Source organism: Gopherus evgoodei, chromosome 10, assembly GCF_007399415.2.
Source record: "Gopherus evgoodei ecotype Sinaloan lineage chromosome 10, rGopEvg1_v1.p, whole genome shotgun sequence".
Taxonomy (NCBI): domain Eukaryota; kingdom Metazoa; phylum Chordata; order Testudines; family Testudinidae; genus Gopherus; species Gopherus evgoodei.
Window position 1 is genome coordinate 45,587,743 of NC_044331.1, and position 24,076 is coordinate 45,611,818.

Here is a 24,076-nt window from a genome sequence, read left to right on the forward strand (position 1 = left end):
TTCTACTTCAAGACTGTCATCGCAGCCTTCTATAATATATACTACTATATAATGAACATCGCTGGGAGTTTTGCTAGACTTCAGAAAATAAAACTATACTAACGGGATGCAAGCCATCTCGTTATGGTAACCATTCTGTGATCTTAACTAAATAATAAATAAATGTAGCATGGATGCAGATTCCAGATGAATAGTTGTGTTAGTCTAACATTTTTCTGATTTACAAAGGCTACCAGTGGGTGTTGTCTTAGCAAAGATCTAATTAACTATAGGAGCTGTGCCTGTAAGAATAGTCACAGTTAAGCATAAACTTGGAGACTGATCGCTTCCTCCCATCACCCATCTAAATTCTATAGGTTCAATATAAAACAAAATTAAAGAAAATGCCTTTGTATGTCACTAGCTTGTTGGTCAGCCATTTAACTGCTACAAAATCTTCCCCAGTACAGTACAATACAGTACAGACAAAGGTCCAAAACCCTAATGAAAAAATCAGGGGGAGAACAGAACTACAGAAAAATAAGAACAAAATTAAGAGTAAATAAAGATTAAAAACAGCAAACTGAAATCCAAATTAGTTGTGAACGTGAATGAAGAAACTTTAAGAAAAGTGTTAACGTTATGAACTGTGCATCGTATAGACTGAAGCGGAGATTAACAAACTCCAAAGCATGCAGATCTCTCACTTACCACCATTTTTTTAAGGGTATGATGCAATTGAGGGGGAAAAAAAAGAAGTCATAGTAACCGATAAATATCAATATAACCCAAATCCCTCATGCTAGACGGCCTGCTCTAGTAACTGATAGTCTCTAACTCACTAGTATTTGAAACCAATGGTCAGAGAGGATGTGAACATGTCTCTTCATTCCATTCAGATGTGTGCAGATGAACAGTACTGTGCCAGGCTCTTGAAATACTGCGACTCAGTCTTCAGTTGTATAAGATAACTGCACTACACCCCTCACTCTTCAGGCATTTGCTTTTTAATCTGGAGGATCTGCAGATTCAGTGAATCATTGTTTATATAATGCAAGATTAACAAACCTTGCTTGTAGGTAAAGTGATTATCTGCTGAACATTGCCCTGAAATAGCGTATTCCGAAATTGAAACGTTTACAACCCCTAGTATCTATACATAACTAGCCCTCCTGCACATTGCAGTGTACATGGTTAACAGTCATCTGTAGTATGTAGGATGAGCAGAGAAACTAATACCATTCAGCTCTAATTTCCTTGCTTGTCACTGTAAACATTAATTTAATTCTAGTTTTTTTCATTTAATTTCTCATATTACCCAGTTATCGTGTGAGTGTTTAAGGGATGTATGTTAAGAGCACAAAATGTGGGTCCTTTGGAACAATCACACTATACTGCCATTATTTGTACTGGGTTAATACTGAGTGTGGCCCGTTATGATGCTACTATAACATGGACATAACAAATTTAACATTTCTGATGTGCTCAGTATCTAGCTTCCTAATAGGAATAACTTTTTTTTTTTTAATTTTTCTCAGGGTCATTGAGAACTAATTTTCAGAAGTGGATTAAAAAAAAAAGTTAACAGCATAAGTAAATATTTTTCTCCCTCAAAGTCCATTTTGCTGCTGAATATCCCTTTACCTAATGCAACTCATGCTGATGCTTCAGTTTAATGTCTCACTGAAGTGCAGTTTCAGAAAGCAGCAGCAGCAGAAGAGATGAACATTTGTCAGATAGACCAGAGTCACAGGGCAGCAGTCAATTCTGCTGCCTTACCCCACTTCAGCTAAATACTCACAACCCAAGTTTATGATCAATTTCAACTCAAGTACTTTTTTATTTTTTTTTCCCTTCTATTAAAATGGCCAGTCTAAGCCGTTTGGAAGTCTGGTTTTATAATGGAACTTCTTCTAAAACTTTATAGCAGCTCTGTGAAATTGCTACAAAAGGCAGCACCTAAGTGTTAAACTGGTTTAATATTCTGCCTTTCCAGGAAGAGAAATAAAATCAAAACAATCTGATGAGAAATTTGAACATTCTACTTCTGAGAGAATTTATCATTGAGAAGAGTTTTAGACTTTATTTATCCAATATTAAGTTTTTGTATTTTATTCTTCAGATTCCCAAAAAGCATGATCAGTATTCAGGATGACTTGATGACTTCCAAAATGCAGGATGATATTGTGTTCTTAAAAACTAGTAATTTTCTGGAGATATGCAAGCTTTAGAAGAGCTGTGAGTTAAAACCCTTCTTATTAACTGTCAAGGGCTTTTGTTACACACAAAGATTTAGAGGCAACGTTTATAGCCACTAAGTCCCAAGTTTGCAATAGGAATTGTTTTAATGTTATTTTTTTATCATGCTGCATGACCAGTAGGAAAATGGGATAAGGGACTCATGGGTTGCATAAAACATGCATATTAATGAAGAGTTTATGTACCAAAAAAGCAATCAATCAATCTGAAATGGAATGTAGGCATAAATATAGATTTATAACAAAACATATGGCCAACAGTGGACAAATCTGGCACATAATGAATTCTGTTCCTACAATAGCATCTAACAAACCTATACAGTGCTAAAGGGCAAAGCCACCTAAGAAATGATGCGATTTGGCTGTCACTATGCTACAGTAATCCTCAGTGCAGGTACAGTTAACGCCTATGCATTCTTACAGTTTGTGTCCAACAGTTTGTTCTCCTTGGTGAGATTAAGTGTGGGGGAGAAAGATGAAGGGTAGTAGAAAAATTTAAATTGTAACAAGATAAACCATTTTAGTGAAATAAACATATCTGTTCTTTAAATTACTACTTACAGTAATAGCAGTAGCATAGAAAAGCAAGAAAAATGAGTATTAGAAAAAATGTGGGGTAATGGAATGTGACTGCTGCACCACTGGAGCAGAAATACTTATGAAAATAGTTTACTTCCAATTAAGCTGACAAATGAAAAGGGAAGAAAGAGAAGGCACATGTTATAATAACTAAGTTATTTCATGGCTTTAAACTAAAGAGTATGTAGAAAATGGATTTGGAAGTAAAAACTGTTCACTTGCTACATTCTTCGGTAGGAATGTAACCAAGGAGTTTTTACTTTCTACTTACCCAAGAACACACTCTCTTAAAAAGTGATTTGCTAAGTAAAAGAACTTCCTTCATTTGTGAGCCTTTAAAATATTACAGAGATCACAATGGCTGATTTCTATGACTATCATTAGTTTCAAAAAATTAAGCAGCTTAAACTACCATGGGGAGAGGGGAGAGAGCTATTTTCCTCCTTTCACTGTAAAATGCCCACCAACCAACATATGTACTGGGCAAAATGAATCAGCACTGCCTCACTGAAAACTTTTGGTCATACATGCAGTGAAGGATCAGCACCCTAGGCCTGGACTTGATATGTGACTTTTCAGCAGCTCCTACTCATAGACTCATAGACTCTAGGACTGGAAGGGACCTCAAGAGGTCATCGAGTCCAATCCCCTGCCCTCATGGCAGGACCAAATACTGTCTAGACCATCCCTAATAGACATTTATCTAACCTATTCTTAAATATCTCCAGAGATGAAGATTCCACAACTTCCCTAGGCAATCTATTCCAGTGTTTAACTACCCTGACAGTTAGGAACTTTTTCCTAATGTCCAACCTAAATCTCCCTTGCTGCAGTTTAAGCCCATTGCTTCTTGTTCTATCATTGGAGGCTAAGGTGAACAAGTTTTCTCCCTCCTCCTGATGACACCCTTTTAGATACCTGAAAACTGCTATCATGTCCCCTCTCAGTCTTCTCTTTTCCAAACTAAACAAACCCAATTGTTTCAGCCTTCCTTCATAGGTCATGTTCTCAAGACCTTTAATCATTCTTGTTGCTCTTCTCTGGACCCTCTCCGATTTCTCCACATCTTTCTTGAAATGCGGTGCCCAGAACTGGACACAATACTCCAGTTGAGGCCTAACCAGCGCAGAGTAAAGCGGAAGAATGACTTCTCGTGTCTTGTTTACAACACACCTGTTAATGCATCCCAGAATCACGTTTGCTTTTTTTGCAACAGTATGATGTTGAAAGCTGCACACTATTCAACTACAGTATGAGAGCCTAAGCACCCTGACAGCTGTTTGCAAAAAGAAATGCGTTTGTGTCATGAGGGAAGCAAGGTCAGGTTTTTATTTAAAAATTATGAAGGGGATCAAGCACAGTCTCTCCCTCCTGACGTGTTCACTGAAAAGAATCTCTTACTGTGGGATGCAAAAGGATACCCCTCGTCGTTAAGGCACTACAGCTAAAATTGTAATAACTCAGTCACTGTATTAACATTTCCAGTTGGGAATACAGTTTTCGCTGGATTTAGAGACTGGTTTTCCTCTTTCTGCTACACAGCAGCAGCAAAAAGGTGAACAACTTGAGTATGTCAGTAAAGAAATATTAACAAAGGAGCTTTACAGTACTCTCTTCCCCTTTTCCTTGGAATGGGAGACATGATGAAATTAAATGCTAAATGCTACGTTCATGAACATTGAGGCTGAATAGACAGGAACTCAAGTCAGGAAATGCCAGAGTTAAAGACTGTAGTGAGTTTTGTGTGTTTTTATGCTAGCAACACACCTGCATGTGTGTGCATCCTGGCAACACCAATATAGGCTATGGGATGAGTCTTCCTTGTTCATCAAGTAGCCAGTCTGGGGAAGAGCACCAAATCAACCTTTTCAGCAATGATACTCCCCACCCCCATTACTTGTCCATCAGAGCCAGAATTGAGCTGAGGGATCTTAAATGTATGCTGTTTCACAAGCTAGTTAAGACTTTTTTTTTTTTTTTAAATAATTGGAGATATACCAAACTCCTAGAACTGGAAGGGACCTTGAAAGGTCATCGAGTCCAGCCCCCTGCCTTCACTAGCAGGACCAATTTTTGCCCCAGATCCCTAAGTGGCCCCCCCTCAAGGACTGAACTCACAACCCTGGGTTTAGCAGGCCAATGCTCAAACCACTGAGCTATCCCTCTCCTTTGACTCTTAAGATACAGAATGTGGCATAACTTTCCAGGCCTCTGAAGAACTAAATATCAAGTACACTCTTTTACTCCTATGGTCTGGGAAGAGGATGCTGATTTCTGAAAGATGACACTGGGCTGGGGATAATGAGAAGGAGGGAGTTTATGATATACCCCTTTTGAAGTAGAAGGAACATTCAAGACACTGAAGTAATCCTGTTCCAGCTGTTTGGTGGGGTTTGTGCCTTATAAGAAGAAAGTTGCTGGAATTTGGCCCTGTTGAGTTTCTATGTAACTGGAAATATTCCAGCAGAGAAAAAAAAATTTTTCTTTCTCCCTGATTAAGATTATGAGAGGTCTCATTTGCATTCAGTCACAGAGATGTATTATAGAGAAAAAAAATCACATTCTGAGATCTTCTTATAGAGACAGTACAGCAGGTTACTAAAAAGCCTTGGGGATCTTTAAAAGAAGAGGAGACTAGACACAGATCTGCCCTCCTCCCCCAAAGCCTGCCTTCAGGGGACTCTGAACTGGGATAGAGTATACCGGAAGGTTAGGCTGTAGATGAAAATTATGTGTGCTGTGTCACTCAGACTGTTTACGACTAGCAGTCACTTGATAAGCTAAAGTAGGTACCCTGGAGCAGACTAAACTGTCTGGATATATCTTGATGACCTATGAGCATACAGTTCTCAAGTTAAGACACAAGTAGCCATGTCACTCCATTCAAGTGTTCTCCTGACTGCCTCTCCTACTTGCCACTCCACAGGAAAATCTCTGTTAGGAATGTGACTCCAGTCACTCCACCCCGGAATAAAACAGCCAAAGCTCAAGGAAGGAGGTAGCTTGTAGAGTCTGTGGAAAGATTTTTGGTAGATCTTGGGGTGAGGGTACATCCCAGAGTCAAAGGCCCTCACTGAGGACCCTGTGCCACTAACCTTCCTCTTCAGTAAGCCAGGAAGGACTGATAGATAGCTTAAGCACCTCCATTAATTACAGCTACAGTAGTATTATATGGGGAGAGAGCCAGGAACCAAGTCATTTAGGACTTCGTAGATCAAAATGAACACCTTAAAACAGCCCCAAGGAAATTAACTGATAGCCAGTGCAGATTATGGATCACAGTTGTGTTTCCAGCTGTTAATATAATTAGTGTTATTTAGAACAAGATGCATTAATGAAATGCTACACAATGCTCTGGCATATGGTACACAAGAGTTAATATTAACTTCTTTAGCAAATTAAATACAGCTCACTGTTTAGCACTTCCATAGATTGATATGTAGAGAGGAGAATAGTACTACATGGGTTTTAGATGTAATTGAAAGTTGAATGCAAATGGCACACACAAAAGGCACAGTTAATGTTCACCCTTAACTTTGGCATTTCATTACTTTAATGTTCAAAGGGGCAGTCAGTTTAAAAATTGCTTCTCCTTGGAATGTTTTGCTTGATATAACTGAAAATCAAAGATCAGTGACTTCTCCAGGTTTTTCATTTTCTTTAATGTACATTTGATAGCAGCGTGTGAACAGTCACTGCTTGTGAGGGTCTTTTCCACAGTAGCAGCGGAGAAAAACTTTATGATGCGATTGTAAAAGAACAGGAATAGCCAGGGGACTCCAGGACATATATCTGACCCAGAACTAACTGTTTTTGAAGTTGCGTGGATTAATGTTACCTGGATTTCCTTTATCCAAATAACCTTAATGGCACACACGGAGACATTTACATTTAATTTCCTCCCCTAGAAAAGGAAGTGGGAAGAGGGAGGAGAAGAGAAGCATCACAAGGGCCTTCAGCTTAGTCGCCTTGAGAACAGCAAACAAAACAAGCAAATTCAGTAATCTCAACTCTTTGCCTTATCATTACCAGAATGTCTCTACTGGAGGAGATGATCTTGGGGATTTGAGAAGAGTGGCCAAACCAAATGAGAACACTTCATGGGAGCCTATATTCAGTACACTTAACTGTTGATGCATACATCATTTTAGGTGCGCACTTAATGAGTTTAAGATAATGTCATTACAAATGCTTGGAACTTGACCAAATGAACACCAGTTTCCTCTGAAATAAGTCCATGCACTATTTTCCATGCCAAATTGCAAGTGTTAAGATTCTGCTGTAACCTCTGGTCAGCCCTCACTAAATAAAAGGTAGAAAAGTGCAATGGATTATGAAGAGCCACCAATGGAAAAGGTGGTACTATAACACAGGCTATTCTGAATCCCAGCCTAGTGCATATTCTGCTAAGCAAAAAGGGGGTTGTAAACAGAGAAAAAGACTAGTAAAGAGAAGTTTTTTAAAAATTAAAAGTTTATCAGCACACATGTAAAGTTTTGTGGGCTTGTTGAGAGCCACCTTGGGACTAGTTTAGAGTTTTATACTGCCACCCATCACTACAGTGAGTATGCATCACTGTGCACCACTTTGCTAAGCTTGTTAGAAATGCACCTAGGGACAAAGTCTCTGTGCATGCTTTGTAGGCATTTTTTACATTCACATAACCTGGCTGAACCAAAGCAGATTTTCTCAGAACCCAGGATATGCATTACTCCATGTCAGATTGAAATTTACAAGCCTCGGCTGTTTTGATAAGGCTGTTTATTAAAAAAAAAAAAAAAAATCTTTTTAATGAAGACTTTCTGTTCTCCATGGTATTACTCAGAAATGGTAGAGCTATTTTCGCTCCAACTTTGCAAAGAAGTTCACCGTTGGGCTCAGAAATTTTCATCCCAATAGGTGAACATTTGAAGACCACTGAATAATCAATCTGTTGTACTGCCTCAGCTACAGTAGTTATTGTTGCATAAGTTATGGTACACTGGAACACTGTGGTACCTGTCTGATACACGAGAAGGATTCTCCAGTATTATAAAATGATAGCGAATTATGATATGGACATGGTCATTCCCTGCTGCACCCGCTTCCCCTGATCACTTGAAAACATCACATCCTTATAGTGAGCGATAAGTTTCTCACTAGGACAACTTGGGTAGGCTTTTGACAGACAACATTGTAAGCAACTGGTTGTTACGTTAAAGTCTGTTCACCAGTCTGTCTCTTTCATAAACCAGTTTCTCCTCCGAAACTGTCACCCTTCCTTAAAGAGAGGAAAATATAGTGCAAAGAGCTCAAATAAGGATAAAATAAAAACTCTACTTTTCCTAAACACTGTACACACATTAACTAATGAATCCTACCACCAGCATGGAAGGCAGATAACTTAGCTCCTTTCAACTTGGATTTTAACCCAATGGACACAGCTAGACTAAAATCTCCATAACATTCCTTAATTACATTACGTAACCTCAATTACATAAAACACACTGTTAAAAACATTACTGATGCTTTCAGCAGAGACCAGGATGCAAAACTTGTATTACGAGACCAGAGAGTCTTATTTAAATATCAAACAACAGATGAATGACTATAAGAACAATGAAATCATTGTCTCCCTATGATCATCTGAAGTCAAAATTAAAATCTCTTTAATGTGACATGAAAACCTATCCCTGAATATTGCTCAATCCAACAGAGCTTGCCAGATTTAGGCGGACACATTAAGAGGGACTCGGGGGGGAGGGGGAGGTTCAGTTTATTCTCCTATGCTGTATGACTAAGTGTCAGATCTAAGGGCTATAGCAGGGAAGAGAGATGGAACCATGGAACCACTACCAGTTTTACAATAAACATTTCAAAGATTCAGTAGTAACTGTCCAACTATAGCATGAGGAGTCAGGGACAAGCAAAGCTAGGAATTAATGTACAGATTCTGCAGAGCTACTGTGAAGGGCCTAATATTTGGAGAGAGAACAGCTGCTGAAATGAGAACTTTTCAGAACTCTTCATGGACTATGGTGCTTATTTTCTCTCAATGACCTGGTTCCATAAGTTTTACAAGTGGCTCTGAGAACACTCTTACCGTCTGGGACTTCATCTGGCCGCTTCCTCTTCTCATAAACCACTATGATAACAACAAGGATGATAATCTCTGCCAATATCCCCAAGAAGGGCCAGAGAGGGGCCAAGTGGCTGCGCACTCGCAGGATGGTGGTGGCAGAGGTAGAGCCAATTATATTGGTTGCATTGCACTCATACTCGCCGGGATCCTCACTTATCTGGAGGTTTGTGATACTCAGCTCAGTGTAATTGTCTTTATTTGTAATGAAGAATCGGCCAGAGGAGTTGTTGATTTCCTGTAAAAAGCAGAAAGGGAACAGACGGGAATGAGAACTTTGAGTAAGCCCAGGTGATAAGCTGTTACGGTATGTCAATACTGCAAAGAAAAACCTGTGACAGCAAGTCGCAGAGCCCAGGTCAACTGACTCATTGTCATGCTACAGGGTTAAAAATAGCAGTGTAGTCATTCTTGCTTGGACTGCAGTCTAGATCCTGAAATCTGGTGAGGTGGAGGGGTCTCAGCCCAGGCTCCAGAGGGAACATCTACACTGCTATTTTTAGCCCTTATAATGCAAGCCCCAGTCAGACTCACTGTCGCAGGTGTCCGCTCCCCACCCACCCCCCACACACCCCATTGCCATGTAGACATACAGTTTCCACTCAGTTACTGTGTTAGGTGGGAAATTTAAAGAGATTCTTGTAAAAGCGAAGAGGCTGGTTACTTCAGACTATTCAACAGTCTAATGTTTAAGTGTTCAGTCTTTAAAAGCTCCAAAATATTTACAAAAGCTAAAGTTAGTCTCCAGTCTCTTAAAATGCAGTTCTGCTCTGAAAGGAATATAAAAGTGGCACCTTAAATCAGCAGACTTGCTCACTGCAATGATATAATTTACATTTTTTTTCACTCCTTTTTATTACTGTCAGAGATGCAACACCAACACAGCCATGATCATGTAAACAGAATGCTTTTCTGGCTTGTGTATCAGTGGAATTGACAAGTCCCAATCGTCAACTCTAAGCAATAAGCTTGCATAGATGGAGCTAAACTTCAGAAATTACTACCGATGATGTGAAGGTATATTTGCAGGGCTAGCAGGTAAAACACATTTTGATCTGAAAGTCATGTGAGGCTGCAAATTTTTTCCATGCCATTTTTATCAAGTCACTTCTGAGAGTAGCCCAGCTGGATGTCTGGACTCATAAGACTGGACTATGTAAAAGTTTTTATTCTGTGATACATTTGCTGGGTATCATTCTTCCAGCTAACTGTAAAAATTGACGGACCCTATTACTTTGGTTCAGATTCAACTGAAGTCAATGCACAGCACATAGATTCTCTAAGTAATTTCCAAATAATGGTGTTTAGTATACATAAACACACATTCCTGAGTACAGCAAGTTTCAAGGCTGTAAAGCTGTAAAGTTTGGAGGTGGTTTTTTTAGAGCACTGGGAGAGCTCTCCCCTAGCGCTGCGCCGCGACCACACTAGGCACATTAAAGCGCTGCCACTTTATACTAGCCCTTAGGTCACAAGCAAAGTGAGTATTGTCTCAATCTAGCCCATAGGGGGACTCTGTCCACATTGCAAAGTCAGCTGCAGAATCTGCAAACACTGGAAGAACTGCAGGTTAGGGTCAAGGTGCCAGGGTAGCGTTGTAGGGGAAAGGGACCCTGGACTGGAAATACAAGAAACTCCATAGGTTAGGATTGAGGTGCATCAGATTTGCTTGCACCAGGTCCAGCTTGGACTTGATATATCCATTATTGGTTTTCCTAAGAAATAATTAATGTGGTTTTCCCCATCAAAGAGAGAGTTGGGAAATTTTCACTTAAAAGAAAAAATGTATTCCATGATAGGTATATCATGATATTTTCTCTACTTATAAGCATTTTTCTTACTCACAAGCAATGTGTAAAAGCCAGGACAATGTACAATTTCAACCACTTGTTAATAGTTTGCCCAAGAGACAAGTATCCACATGGAAAATATGATTGCCAAAGCTTTTACTGCCACTCTCACAGTGAACTTAATGAATCAGCTTCATAATAAGAAATTTAATCTATGTTAGTAGATATCATGGGAAAACGGGACCATTTTGCACTGTTTTGGCTGAGATGCTTTACCCACCATGGAATGCTTGTGTTATTGCTTTTATCACCACCATTGCAATAAAATTCACCTATACTACAATAGCACAGATTGTGCATAAAATTAAAGCAGCCAGTGACATCAACATTAATCTTGCATTCTAATATAGATGTGAATAAGCTTAGCTGTAGCTTCTGTCACACATGTGAATGCCAAGGGTCATTTCTTTACAATGGTATAATTGGAAAATTGGATTTCCAGGGTATCTGGAGAACCTGCTTAAAATGAAAGCAAATGATAAAATGCTAATGAGATTTTTTTTTTTTGAATTGGTGTTCTTGCCCATTAAACATAGATTTGAAGGGACTTTCCGAATGTATCCTGTTCAGGTTGCCCACTGCAAATTACACCATCCTTCCATGTTCTTGCCAGTTCATTTAGTGGTCACACCCAGCAGCAGTGTAACAGGCAGCTTTGCTTGCATAGGAATGGAGGACAAAGGAGACCATTTTAGAAAGCTATTAGTATTTCAGCTACTAACTTTAAAGGTAAGCAGAATTACTTATTTCATTATTAAGCAAATCATTTCAGTTCCATTTCAGTAAAGATTCAAACAGACACCCCTCCCTCTCCCCCCGCCCCCCAATCAGTTTTTCAAAAAAGTTACAAGGCATTAGAGCGTCCAACACTGGGAACAAATAAGGATTCCAGTTCTCTCTCCTATCAGAAGCTTCAGCAGGTTAATTCAGGCCTGCATACTGACATTATGGCTCTCACTCACCGCAAATACTCCATTGACCTTCTTGCGCCACACCCAGTCGGGATGGGGGAAGCCCACAGACTTGCAATACATGACCGCCTCCTGCCCTTCATTTTTGTTCTCACTTCGCTTGTGGACAGTGATATCAGGACTAGCTACAAAACACAAACAGAAGTTCTGCATTTACAAACCATTCCTTTCAAAAAAGTGATTATTTCAAGCTCAGAGAGCTTGAACAGATATTTAAATTATAAAAAGCCCAAAGAAGTGGGCACCTGCTCTTCCAAGCCAAGTCCAACTTCCCAAATGTAAATCACATAAAATAATAAACTCTCACATCTGCCCCGGTTAAGAAGTTCAGGCTGTAAAAACTGGGGGTGGGGTGAATGGATGGAACACGAAATGTTGAGGACTACATACAGTTACAACAATCATCTTCTGTCTATGCCCCTTCCCTATTAAGGGAAGAGACTTATAAGGCTGAAGTTCCTCCACTGATCTCAACTGCAGCAGAATCACACACAAATCAATTCCAGTTGTCCTCCAGGGACTTTCATATTTAGGGACAGATTTAAAAGTTCTCAGAATAGTCTCCTGCCTGGTGGAACATCTATAATTGAGGATTCTGAATGGATTTAGTCTTCTCTGAACTCTAATTTGCAGGAGTTCAAAGTCATGCCAAGCTAGCTGAAAAGCAAATTTCCCAAGGCTTGAAGCAAGATCTTGGATTTGATCTGAGACTGAGATATAGGAACCTGGCTGCTGTTCAGGCTCCTGCCACCCAACTGAGGACTTTTTACATCATAATAGGGATAGGCTTAGAAAAACAAGTGAAGAGAATTCTAACCACCACGATTACACAGACATGATTTAGAGACTTCTCACACTCACGCAGTATAGAAGGGCTTGCAGATACTGAAATCTCTTCTTTATCTTGGGGTTCTCCAATCCATTCTACCCATAAGCCTACATTCCACAGGAGGTCATCGATAAGCATGGGAACTACGTACCCAGAATGGGGCCTTTCCACCGGAACACACCATGGTGACATGCATTTGTTTATAAATAATACTGTTGCCATCACTTTGCCAGTTTTGCCACTGCAGCCTGTTGAACTATAATAACTTGAGAGATTAGAATGGATCAATGGACTGCCTGAGCTGAACCTTCACTTAGCAGATGGGTTGGTGTGCTGCAGTGACCACCACCTTTAAGAGACATTCCCTTTCTAGCCTGCTAATTATGTCACACGTGGCCTGCTATGTGATTGCTGGGCAGTGAACTGTTAATCCAGTCAAAGTCCAAGCCAAGTGCCTCAGCAACAGACTCCAGACACTGGAAATTATTCCAGGGCTCACTCAATGCCAAAGCTTCCTTTGCCACTCTCCCCTTTGCTCAAATGAGCACTGGACAGTCATCCTTACAGAAGGAAGGTAGAAAATCTGTGTTCATTATAGCACATGTGCAGCTGAAAATTAGTTTGGGAAGCTAGATAAATTTGATTATTCAAGTCAGGCCAGCAAATGGAATAAACAAGACCTCCAAAATGACTGATAAGTAGACGCTAAATCTACCCTTTGCTGGCAAATAATTGCATCATGCCTTTTATTGTGAAAATATTTCTCAGCCAGAATGAGAAGCTCATGGTTTCAGCACGACAGTTATTTTGCACTGTATCACTCAAACAGCATTTTCTGGTATTTAAATGGGCTGCATTTCTAAAGTTAAATTCTGTTTGGAAGGTAAAGAAATAAAGTGATTCCATTTATTTGGCAAATGAAATTTAATGTGGATAAATGTAAAGTAATGCACATTGGAAAAAATAACCTCAACTATACATACAATATGATGGGGGCTAATTTAGCTACAACTAATCAGGAAAGAGATCTTGGAGTCGTCGTGGATAGTTCTCTGAAGATGTCCACGCAGTGTGCAGAGGTGGTCAAAAAAGCAAACAGGATGTTAGGAATCATTAAAGAAGGGATAGAGAATAAAATGTAGAATATCTTATTGCCCTTATATAAATCCATGGTATGCCCACATCTTGAATACTGCGTACAGATGTGGTCTCATCTCAAAAAAGATATGCTGACATTAGAAAAAGTTCAGAAAAGAGCAACTAAAACGATTAGGGGTTTGGAATGGGTCCCATATGAGGAGAGGTTAAATAGGCTAGGACTTTTCAGCTTGGAAAAGAGGAGACTAAGGGGAGGATATGATAGAGGTATAAAAATCATAAGTGGTGGGGAAAATGAATAAGGAAAAGTTATTTACTTGTTCCCATAATATAAGAACTAGGGGCCACCAAATTAAATTAATTAGCAGCAGGTTTAAAACAAACCAAAGGAAGTTCTTCACACAGTCCACAGTCAACCTGTGGAACTCCTTGCCTCAGGAGATTGTGAGGGTTAGGAATATAACAGGGTTTAAAAGAGAACTAGATAAATTCATGGAGGTTAAGTCCATTAATGGCTATTAGCCAGGATGGGTAAGGAATGATGTCCCTAGCCTCTGTTTGTCAGAGGATGGAGATGGATGACAGGAGAGAGATCACTTGATCTCTGTTAGGTTCACTCCCTCTGGGGCACCTGGCATTGGCCACTGTCGGTAGACAGGATATTGGGCTGGATGGACCTTTGGTCTGACCCAGTATGGCCATTCTTGTTCTTAAGAAGTAGGGTCAGAAAAGAAGAGGTCTTTGAACTACAAAATAGGAAGTCACTGCAACATCCAACCATTATCTCCTTCAAGTGAAGAAACCAACTAGTTGATCGTCACTGCAAGGACAGCATCACAACCAAACACACTCATCCAGAGAGAGACCCATTCACCTGGTTTCTTGCACTTATATAGTACACCTCTACCCCAATATAATACAGCCCTATATAACATGAATTCGGATATAACAGAACAAGGCAGTGCTCTAGGGGAGGCGGGGCTGCATACTCTGGTGGATCAAAGCAAGTTCGATATAATGCGGTTTCACCTGTAATGCAGTAAGATTTTTTGGCTCCCGAGGATAGCGTTATATCAAGGTAGAGGTGTAGTTCTCTTTTAAAATCTTTACAAGCATTAATCCTACTAGCCAGCCAGCTCTACCAAGATTGCCTATCTAAAAAATGGGAGAAAAACAAACAAATGGCTTGCTCAAGGCCGCTGGGTAAGTTCAGTGGCAGACCCAGGGTTAGATCTCAGGAGCTCCTGACTCCCAGTCCCATATTCTTGAATGACCAGAACATGCTGCCACCTCCAAACAGGAAGGGAGCATAGCTATTATTATGTAGAATTAGTTGAGTATATCAGCTGACACTGGATAATATCCCTAGAAGAGGTAAAGATTAACCCAGAGTTCCCCAAACTGGGGGGTGCGCCCCTCTAGGGAGGTGCAAAGGAATGTTCGGGGGGTGGGGACTGGGTCCCTAGCTAGCACCCATGGAGGGGGGGAGCACAACCCAGTTCCACTCCTGGCCCTTGCCCTGGCAGCTGAAGCCACACCCGGGACTCCGCTCCTGGCCCGGGGTCCTAGCTGCTGACCCAATGTTCCACTGCCGGCTCCACGCCTGCCCCCAGCTGTGGCCACAACCTTGACTCCTTACTTCTGTTTGTGCCTCCCCTTCTCCGCCCCCCTTCCCACAGTCAAGGCCCCACTCCCAGTCCCAGCTCTAGGGGTGGCGTGCAAACAGCGGCAAAGGAGGGCGCAAGGTAAAAGTTTGGCGACCACAGAGTTAACCTGGAAGAGGCCTACACTCTAATAGAGGAATACTGGCAACTGGAATTTTTTTTTTAAAACTGAGTAATATGAAAAATTCCAGAAGTTTCTGGTAGATCTCCACTTTAAACAGTAAGTTCTGAGAGTTTAAAAACAATCCTGTAAAATAGTAAAGAGGTTTTCACCTCTAATTTCAATGTAGTGGTCTCTTCAGCAGGGGAAAACTGATTAGTCATGATAAACTATAAGACAGACTATATCCAAAGGACAGTCAAATGCACAAAACAAACTAAAGAAATAAAGGCGTTAGCAACATTTTTCTCCCACGGTTATAGTGATTCTAGCTGTTACCTGAGACTATGACAGGCACTAGACTTTCAGACAAATGGGATTTTCATGTTGAGGGTCTCTAAACAGCTACGGGAAAGCTACCTTTGTGCTCTGCACTGCCACGTAGGGAAACTAGGTTCACTGTCTACTTACAGTCTCCTCTTGTGGACACACCACAGAGCCTCCAGCAGGAACGAGGCACTTGCTCAGCAAGAGTCTTTTCTACTGCACGGGACACCAGTTCCTACTAGCAGAGTTCTGAAAGGGGGTGGACAAAAGGCAAGGGCCTGTGGAGCATGTGGGAGGATTCATAGGCCCCCTAACCGATTCAGAGGTCACCTCCTCCTTCCCACTAGTTTGGCCTTTGCTTAATTTCCCTGTTGCTGGCTTCCAAACAGTCAGGGTGAGCTCTAGAGACATTCCTATGTTGTGCACTAAGAATGTGAGATGCAGGGTTTATGTCCCATTTCATGGAACAGAACAGGCAGGAGGTAGGGGCAGAAGAGAAAGGCTAGCAGGCAACAGGGTGATAGTCCCAAAACTGGCATCACAGGATTAGAGAGTGACTGTAAATTTCCTAATGGGAGTAAAGGGGAAACAGGATTCATCGGCTTAAACTGCAACCTCTCACAGTCTCCATCTGTCAGCACTGAGCTTTTCACTGCCATATATCAGCAGAGAGGAAAGCAGGGCAAAGCCTTGCAGAGGAGGAAGGTACAGTAAATCAGCACAGCTAATGCTGGCCCACTTTTACTGCATCAGCAAACAGTTAGAAAAAAGGTGGGGGGCAGCAGAGGGGTTTCTAGGACAGTCACTCCAACTGCAGGGTGACCTAAAACTCTCCTAGAGTCAGGAGATAATTACATTCCTTTAAGGAGAGGACATTTGTGTTGGGTTATCCCAAAGAGAGCATAAGTGACAAGGATACATTCTACTTTATTGCTGGATGTGCAATTTATAATTCCACTAGGACAAAGACTATTTCTAGCATGCAGTCTACTGAAGGGAGATTGATATGGAATATTAATATTCCAGAGCCTCCTATGCTAGCTGATTTTCAAACTATGGCTGAGACATTAACTCAATGATTATTCTGCCAGAGAGCCTTGACTAACTGGCAGTTGGGTTTTACTGTGCAGATCGCAATTAAGCAGCAGAGACCATACTAGTTCACCTGGATCAGGAATTTAGCAATAGAATCATAAAAATGTAGGGCTGGAAGGGACCTCAGGTGATCATCTAGTCCAGCCCCCTACTGGACTGCAGTAAACCTGGACCATTCTTGACAGCACCACAAGGTGATAGTCTCCCCTGAAAGCCTATTCCAGAACAATTTAGTTTTTCCTAATATCTAACCTAAATCTCCCTTGCTACAGATTAAGTCCCTTACTTCTTGTCCTATCTTCTCTGGACATTGAGAGCTGATCACTGTGCTCTTTTTAACCATCTTCAACGTATCTGAAGACTGTTACAAGATCCCCCCATAGTCATCTTTTCTCAAGAGTAAACATGTCCAGTTGGGTTTTTTTTAAACCTTTCCTCATAAGTCATTTTTATTGCTCTCCTCTGGACTCTCTCCAGTTTGTCCGTATCTTTTCTAAAGTGTCACTCCCAGCAGTGGACACATTACTCCAGCAGAGGCCTCACCAATGCCAAGTAGAGTGAAACAATTAGCCTCTGTGTCTTACATACGACACTCCCATTAATATACCCCTGAGACACATTTGCCTTTTTTGGAACTGAATCACCTAAATGATGACTCTCATTCAATTTGTGATCCACTACGATCCCTAGGTCCTTTTCAGCAGTCCTACCACCTAGCCAATTAGTGTCCACTTTGTAGTTAGGAAGGGAAAATCAAATGCACAACTTTAGTTCTTTTCTCTTCACACTGGATTTAGATTTCACATATGCTTTTGAGCAGTAGTGTTTATCTGAAAAGCAGAGGACTACAAGCCACACTGTAATCCCTGCTCAGATACTGACTTCTTGTGTGATCTTGGACAAGCCACATGCTTTGTCTCAGTTTCCCCATTCTTAAAAACGGGTTAATTGCTTTCTCATTCATTACACCTCAGAGGTAATTTTTGTGAAGTGCTTTTATGCATCTTATTTTTATTTCTACATCAAAAAAAGAAGAAAATAGTTCCTCAGTTTGAAGAACTTTTTAAAATAATGTGTAAGCAGATCAAGAAGAAAGAGGGCTACTACTACTAATAATTTTGTAACTAATAATTACGTTTGAGCCATTCTGAAAGCAAGAGAAAATTCTTTATATTATTAGCACCTATTTCCTGTTAGTTAGAAATTCCATCTCTCCATTTACAGTGTATCCTGGAAGATAATCCAGTGACAGAAAGAAATGCTGTCATGATATAATTCCCCACTCTGAACCTTAGCGTCCCAAAAGATGGGATATCAGCATGAATTCCTCTAAGCTTAATTACCAGCTTAGAACCTGTAGCGCTGCCACCAACCAGGAATTCCAGTGCCTGGTACACTCTGGTCCCCCCAAAACCTTGCCGGGGGACCCCCAAGACCCAGACCCTCTGGATCTTAACACAAGGAAAGTAAACCTTTCCCTCACCGTTGCCTCTCACAGTCTTCCCCTCCCTGGGTTACCCTGGAAGATCACTGTGATTCAAACTCCTTGAATCTTAAAACAGAGAGGAAAATTCACCTTTCCCCCTCCTTCTGTCTCCCCCTCCCAGACTCTCCCTGAAAGAGAAAGTAATCCTAACACAGAGAGAAAATAACCTCTCTCTCCTCCTTCCCTCCTTTCTCCCAACCTATTCCCTGGTGGATCCAGACCCCATCCCCTGGGGTCTCACACCAGAATAAAAAAACAATCAGGTTCTTAAACAAGAAAAACTTTTAACTGAAGAAAGAACAAAGGTAAAAATTGTCTTTGTAAATTTAAGATGGAATAGGTACAGGGTCTTTCAGCTATAGACACTGGGAATACTCTCCCAGCCTAAGTATACAAGTACAAATTAAAATTTTTTCAGCAAAATACCAATTTGAACTCCTTCCAGCCAAATACACATTTGCACATAAAGAAAACAACCATAAGCCTAACTCACTTTATCTACCTAGTACTCACTATATTGAACTTATAAGAGCCTGTATCGGAGAGATTGGAGAGAAACCTGGTTGCACGTCTGATCTCTGAGCCCCCAGAGTGAACAGCAACCAAACACTAACAGCACACACAAAAAACTTCCCTCCTTCAAGATTTGAAAGTATCCTGTCCCCTGACTGGTCCTCTGGTCAGGTGACAGCCTGGCTCACGGAACTTAACCCTTTATAGGCAAAAGAGACATGAAGTACTTCTGTTCTATTAACCCTTGACTATTTGTTTATGACAGATGCACTCCTAGGAAGACAAACTGAGTGTGAGCCCTTTCTCACCCTCATATCTTCAAACACTGAACTATGTAACAGCCACACAGTACACAGCACTACAGGTATCTGACATGATATGTTTAGAACTGATCCCTGAAAGAAAATTTCCTTCCAAGCACAAGGCGTATAATGCTGCTTTTGACCTGCGGATGGAATTTGGTCCATAGCTTCCAGTGAAGACAAAGGGAGCTGAATGCACATATCTGTGGGTAGAAATTGACAAGTAGGGAGTACTGGTGCGTAGAAGATCAGTTCACAACCATGCTCCGATTCCCTTAATTCTTTGAATTTTTAAGTGGGAAAAATTACATATCAAGCAAGCAGCTAAAAATACAAAGGGTTACGGGAATACAAAGGTGGTCTAGCAGAGGAAAAGAGTGGGCTCTTTCCATATTTACTATGCATAAAGCAAACCTGAAACATGTTTTAGTCTCCCCCGAATCGCATTAAAATTCTGGTCTTGTTTAAGCTAAAAAACTGCGTGGAGAACTAATAAAACAGTGACATCGGAATAAAAATCTTTGCCCAGTAATGCAACCCCAAAACATAGTTTCAAACCTATTTAACTTCAGTAAACAACATTTTGGATTATGCCTTTGTTCAAGTTTCCGCACCCTGACTCCTTCAGTTAAGAAGCTGGAGACTGCAATAAACATCTCAGTGCGTGCCGGGGCAGAGCCCTCCCCCCGAACCTCTCCTGCAGTCGAACCCCCTGCCCTGAGTCCCTTGCCGCACCCTGCACCCCAACCCCCTTCCCTGAGCCACCTGCCACACCCGAACCACTGTCCTGAACCCCCTGCTGCACCCCGCACCTCTCCTGCACCCCAACTTCTTTCCCTGCACCCGACCCCCTGCCCTGAAGCCGCTGCCACACCCCGACCCCCTGCCACACCCCACACCCATCCTGCACCCCCTGGGAGCAGGGAGGGGACAGAGTTGGGGTGAGGATTTCGAGGAAGGGGTTGGAATGGGGGCAGGGAAGGGGTGGGAAAAGGCGGGGCAGGTGCAGGGCCTCATGGAAGGGGTGGAGTGGGGCAGGGCGGAGGTGTCAGTAATGCGGCACTCGGGCCAATTTTCTAGTCCTCATGTGACCCTCGTGATCATTTGAGTTTGAGACCCCTGATCTAGAGAGTCTTCGCTTAGAGATTCAGGATCCTTTAAATCTCTCTGCACTAGAAAGGAATAGTCTAAGACAGCGTTTCTGACACTAGAGACTAGCATGCTGCCTTCCTAAACTGTGTCAGGGAGATCTCAGGTACCAGTGTCAATCCACAGACAAGTCACTGAGAAACACTGGTCCAGGAGATTTTCTGAAAGATTTAGTTCTATCTAAACAGAAGGCCAATGCTCTTCTGACATCTCCTGTCCTGGCGTGGCTTGGGAAAGAAGACTGGGAGGTGGATACATTGGTTTATGTGGAAAGCGGAAGATATTTTTGGGAGGAATTTGGGGTGTGATCACAACGTAACCTTATCTCTGAAAAAAATTAAGTGGGGGTGTGTCATTAGAGCCCCTATTTCTCCGATCCTCCGAGTCGAGGTGATGGCTACTACAAATGCCATTTTTATAGACAAATGTGTTAGCAAGGATGTGGCCATGAATTTGAAAGAAAGCCTTGTAAGGCACTTGAGGACAAAGTTGAGGTCCCACTAATGCTAGAGCATAGTAGTCTAGATCCAGAAGAATGATTTTTAAGTCTTGGTTCCAGACTTTTTGAACTACTATGCCAGAACAGTATGAATATTAAAAAACTACCACTGAACTGGCAACAAGATTTGTTAGTTGGGAGAAACCAGTATATTCCTAACATACAAACTAGTCACTTAGTGACATTCTACATTTAAGAGGATCCATGTGACACCATATATGTCCCACCTTTTATACAGTGGTTCTTGCAGTAGCAATAACCTTAATGAGTAATCATTTTCAACATAATAAATTTATATGCAGTTCTAGGAAAACATTGGTTCTGAAGTTAAACCACGTAATCACCAGTAGCTTAGAAGACTCTCCTAAATACAGTCCTATGTAGCCACTACGTAGGGAAACAATTTATATTGTACAAAAGTTTTGAGTTTTCCTTCAACTAAAAAAATTTGCCTGCCACAATTTGCAAGATGTTTAACAAGACTTCTCCCATTACTCCACACTCCATACTTTGTATGTCTACAAATTTGTTTAATGCCTACTGGTCTAGGAATTATCATGACATTGTATGGAGTGGTTTCAGAATAGGATCCATAAGTCCTCTCAAATTACTGACTGCTGTGCAATCTACAAGTGTAGCTCCTCCCGAGAGTGGTGCTTAATAGCCATTAACTTATAATTGGAAATGATTACTCAGTCACAGGTATTTATACATAATTTCCATGGAAAGTTGTTAATGTCATTAACTACTGTTCTGCCTCTATGCTTTGTGCCAATGATTCAATCCAGGAAACTCAGTTTATCACTAGCACTGCTCAGTAGCACCACCAGGTTTTCTGCGTGCCTGCAACTATCCTTGGGCAGCACAGTAACAGCACTTTTGGGGAATGCACAGCAGACACGCCAAACCTGTGGAAAAACCCCCAGAAATTGGGCTTGTTTTTGGCTTAATTGGCTTGTGAGTTCCTTGTTGGCTTGTAGCTTGTTGCTTCTTTATTTTGATCGGCTCCCGGCAAGCAGGGGCAAGGGGAGGAGAGAGTCAGGGGTGCACAGAGGGCCCACCACAGTCCCAGACTGCATGCCGGGGGGACCTAATCGCATCAAGTGTTGGGGTTCTTAGGGACTGGCTTGTTTTAGCTTGATTTTTGGCTTATTGTGAAAGTCAGGGTGCTTATTTACCATGTGAAAGTTGGCCACTCTGATGCACAGCCTCATGCTGCATCTTTTGACAGAGTGCTCTAGGCTGGACATATTTTGCCCCTTATAAAAGCTAAGACGCTGTCCTTCTCTCTGGAAATGGTTTGTAAGGGTCATCCCTAAGAGCAGCCTAATTCAAAAGTGATTTTACGTAAAGCAATAATTATTTAGCAAGTTGAGCAAAATCACAGTAAACAAGATTAAGCAGCATAAAATCACAGCCAGTCTAAATCCTGGAAAACAGGCTCACTAAATACAGCACAACCTTCTATTAAACTGATTCAAGCAAAGCAATAGAACTCGCATTCTTAGAGTTGTGTGATTCTGCTCACATTTCACAGTCAGACTCCTGATCAGCAATGAATTTCTACTCCCTCTCCCCTCCCACACAAAATGCCCTCTTGCCTTCCTAAGTACGTTTCCTAATTATATATTTTAGGGAGCTATCACCACTTTCTCCTTATGAGCACAATACCCAACGTTTAACCAAAATCCACTATCTCTAGACAGTCTTTATGTAAAGATCCTCTCTCAGAGCCCATTGCAAAAGGAATCCTTTGAACAGAGACACACATTTGACAGTATTTTTTCATACATCTTGATCAGAATACAATCTTTTTAACATAGCAATGTTTTAAGCCTCAGGAAATTGTTTGCTTCCTTTGTCTGAAGTGTTAGAACAACATAACTCACTTTTAACCATAATTTTACAGCTATTATGTTTTCTTAATTTTATTTTAATATCAAATAAGTTGTCTCTTGGACTGCAGAGTCTGTTACCTCCACTTTCCTGCTATGCTTAGTTCAGTAGCTCAGCCATACAATATATCTTCAGTCAGGGGCAGAGAAGTTTCCGATGTATCCATTAACAGTGTTTGACTTTGCCAAGGGTGTTCCTTAGGTAATATCACAGGAACATATCAAATAACTGAGGTCAGAAGCTACCCACAGGGATGCCAAAAAAACAACCACCCATTTAGAAGACAATGATCTGTCTTCCCTCGGTACTTGCCATTAGGACTGGAACAGCAACAGACAAAGCTTTACACTTTTTAATTAAGCTTGAGGATGGACTGGAAACAGAACCCCTTCAATGTAAGTTTAGGGACAGACCTATGTAATGGCAAAAGGCAATACAAAACCTGAAAGGGAGTGAGGTTTACAAAGTTGGTTATGAGGATTTTGTACCTTGCAGACTACTTAGCTGCCTTTTCTTCTGACTGACTAAGCTCTAATCTGTTTTTTCATTAGTGCATCGAGTCCAGTTTCAAGCTCTGAAGTAGTTTGTACAACTACTGTTAAATGGATACAGCAGGAAAAAGGGTCACATGTGTAGGGAATAACTGAGAAACCAGTGCCAACATCTGGTACAGGTAACCTCTGCAAACTGAATCCGTACCGTGCCACCAGTTGAGAGAAATCTAGAACGTGACAGCCTAAACTGGTTTACTTTAATTAGTTGCTGGGTTCATACCATTTCCATTCAGTATCCACAAAAGGCACAGAAAAGTTATCATTATACACTGCAAATGCAGTCATATTGGGGTACAGTTTACTGTAATGCTTTGAACCAAAGGATGTGCCTCCAGAAGTCATATGAACAACCATGATGCCAGTGTGGATGCAGAACATTACTTCGTGAGAAGGTAACACAAGGGAATTAACTCGTGGAGGGTCATTTGAGTTAATTATGTAGGATGGACACACCCAGAGAGAACTACTGACAAAAAGGACCCAGAAGAGAAGAAACGAAAGAGCACTGCTCAGACATAGTTTTCTGGAAAGAGAAAAACCAAAAATACCTTTCACTTCTATAGTGGCATTGGCTACAGGCGAGTTAGCAAACACGAACACACATAAGTATTCCCCCGACTCGTCTGCTCGGAGTTTCAAAATTCTGTAGGTACAAGGAAAGAGTGTGTGTTAATGGCATTGGGAATTATTTTCAGCAATTGAAAGGTGGCAGGCAACCAAAGTACATTGGAGAGTTTCATTTTTTAATCTGAATTTCAGAATGGTATTACAAACTGGTCAAATTGTGTTGGGTAATTATGATTTTATCC

General features: G+C 41.2%; 2 protein-coding genes across 2 annotated transcripts in view; one reads left to right on the forward strand and one right to left on the reverse strand.

The window, feature by feature from the left end:
- The window catches only part of REC114 (REC114 meiotic recombination protein), a 107,332-nt gene extending 98,440 nt beyond the window's left edge, over positions 1 to 8,892 (forward strand). The window contains exon 7 of the mRNA XM_030578288.1: positions 6,849 to 8,892. The gene's annotated coding sequence lies outside the window, so the exon portion shown is untranslated. The remainder of the gene's footprint in view (positions 1 to 6,848) is intronic.
- Positions 1 to 24,076, reverse strand: part of NPTN (neuroplastin) — a 49,969-nt gene that overhangs the window by 10,025 nt on the left and 15,868 nt on the right. The window contains exons 4-6 of the mRNA XM_030578289.1: positions 23,816 to 23,910; positions 11,747 to 11,880; positions 8,899 to 9,172 (exon numbers count right to left, since the gene is read on the reverse strand). Of these exons, the coding sequence (XP_030434149.1) occupies positions 8,899 to 9,172; positions 11,747 to 11,880; positions 23,816 to 23,910 (503 nt within the window). The remainder of the gene's footprint in view (positions 1 to 8,898; positions 9,173 to 11,746; positions 11,881 to 23,815; positions 23,911 to 24,076) is intronic.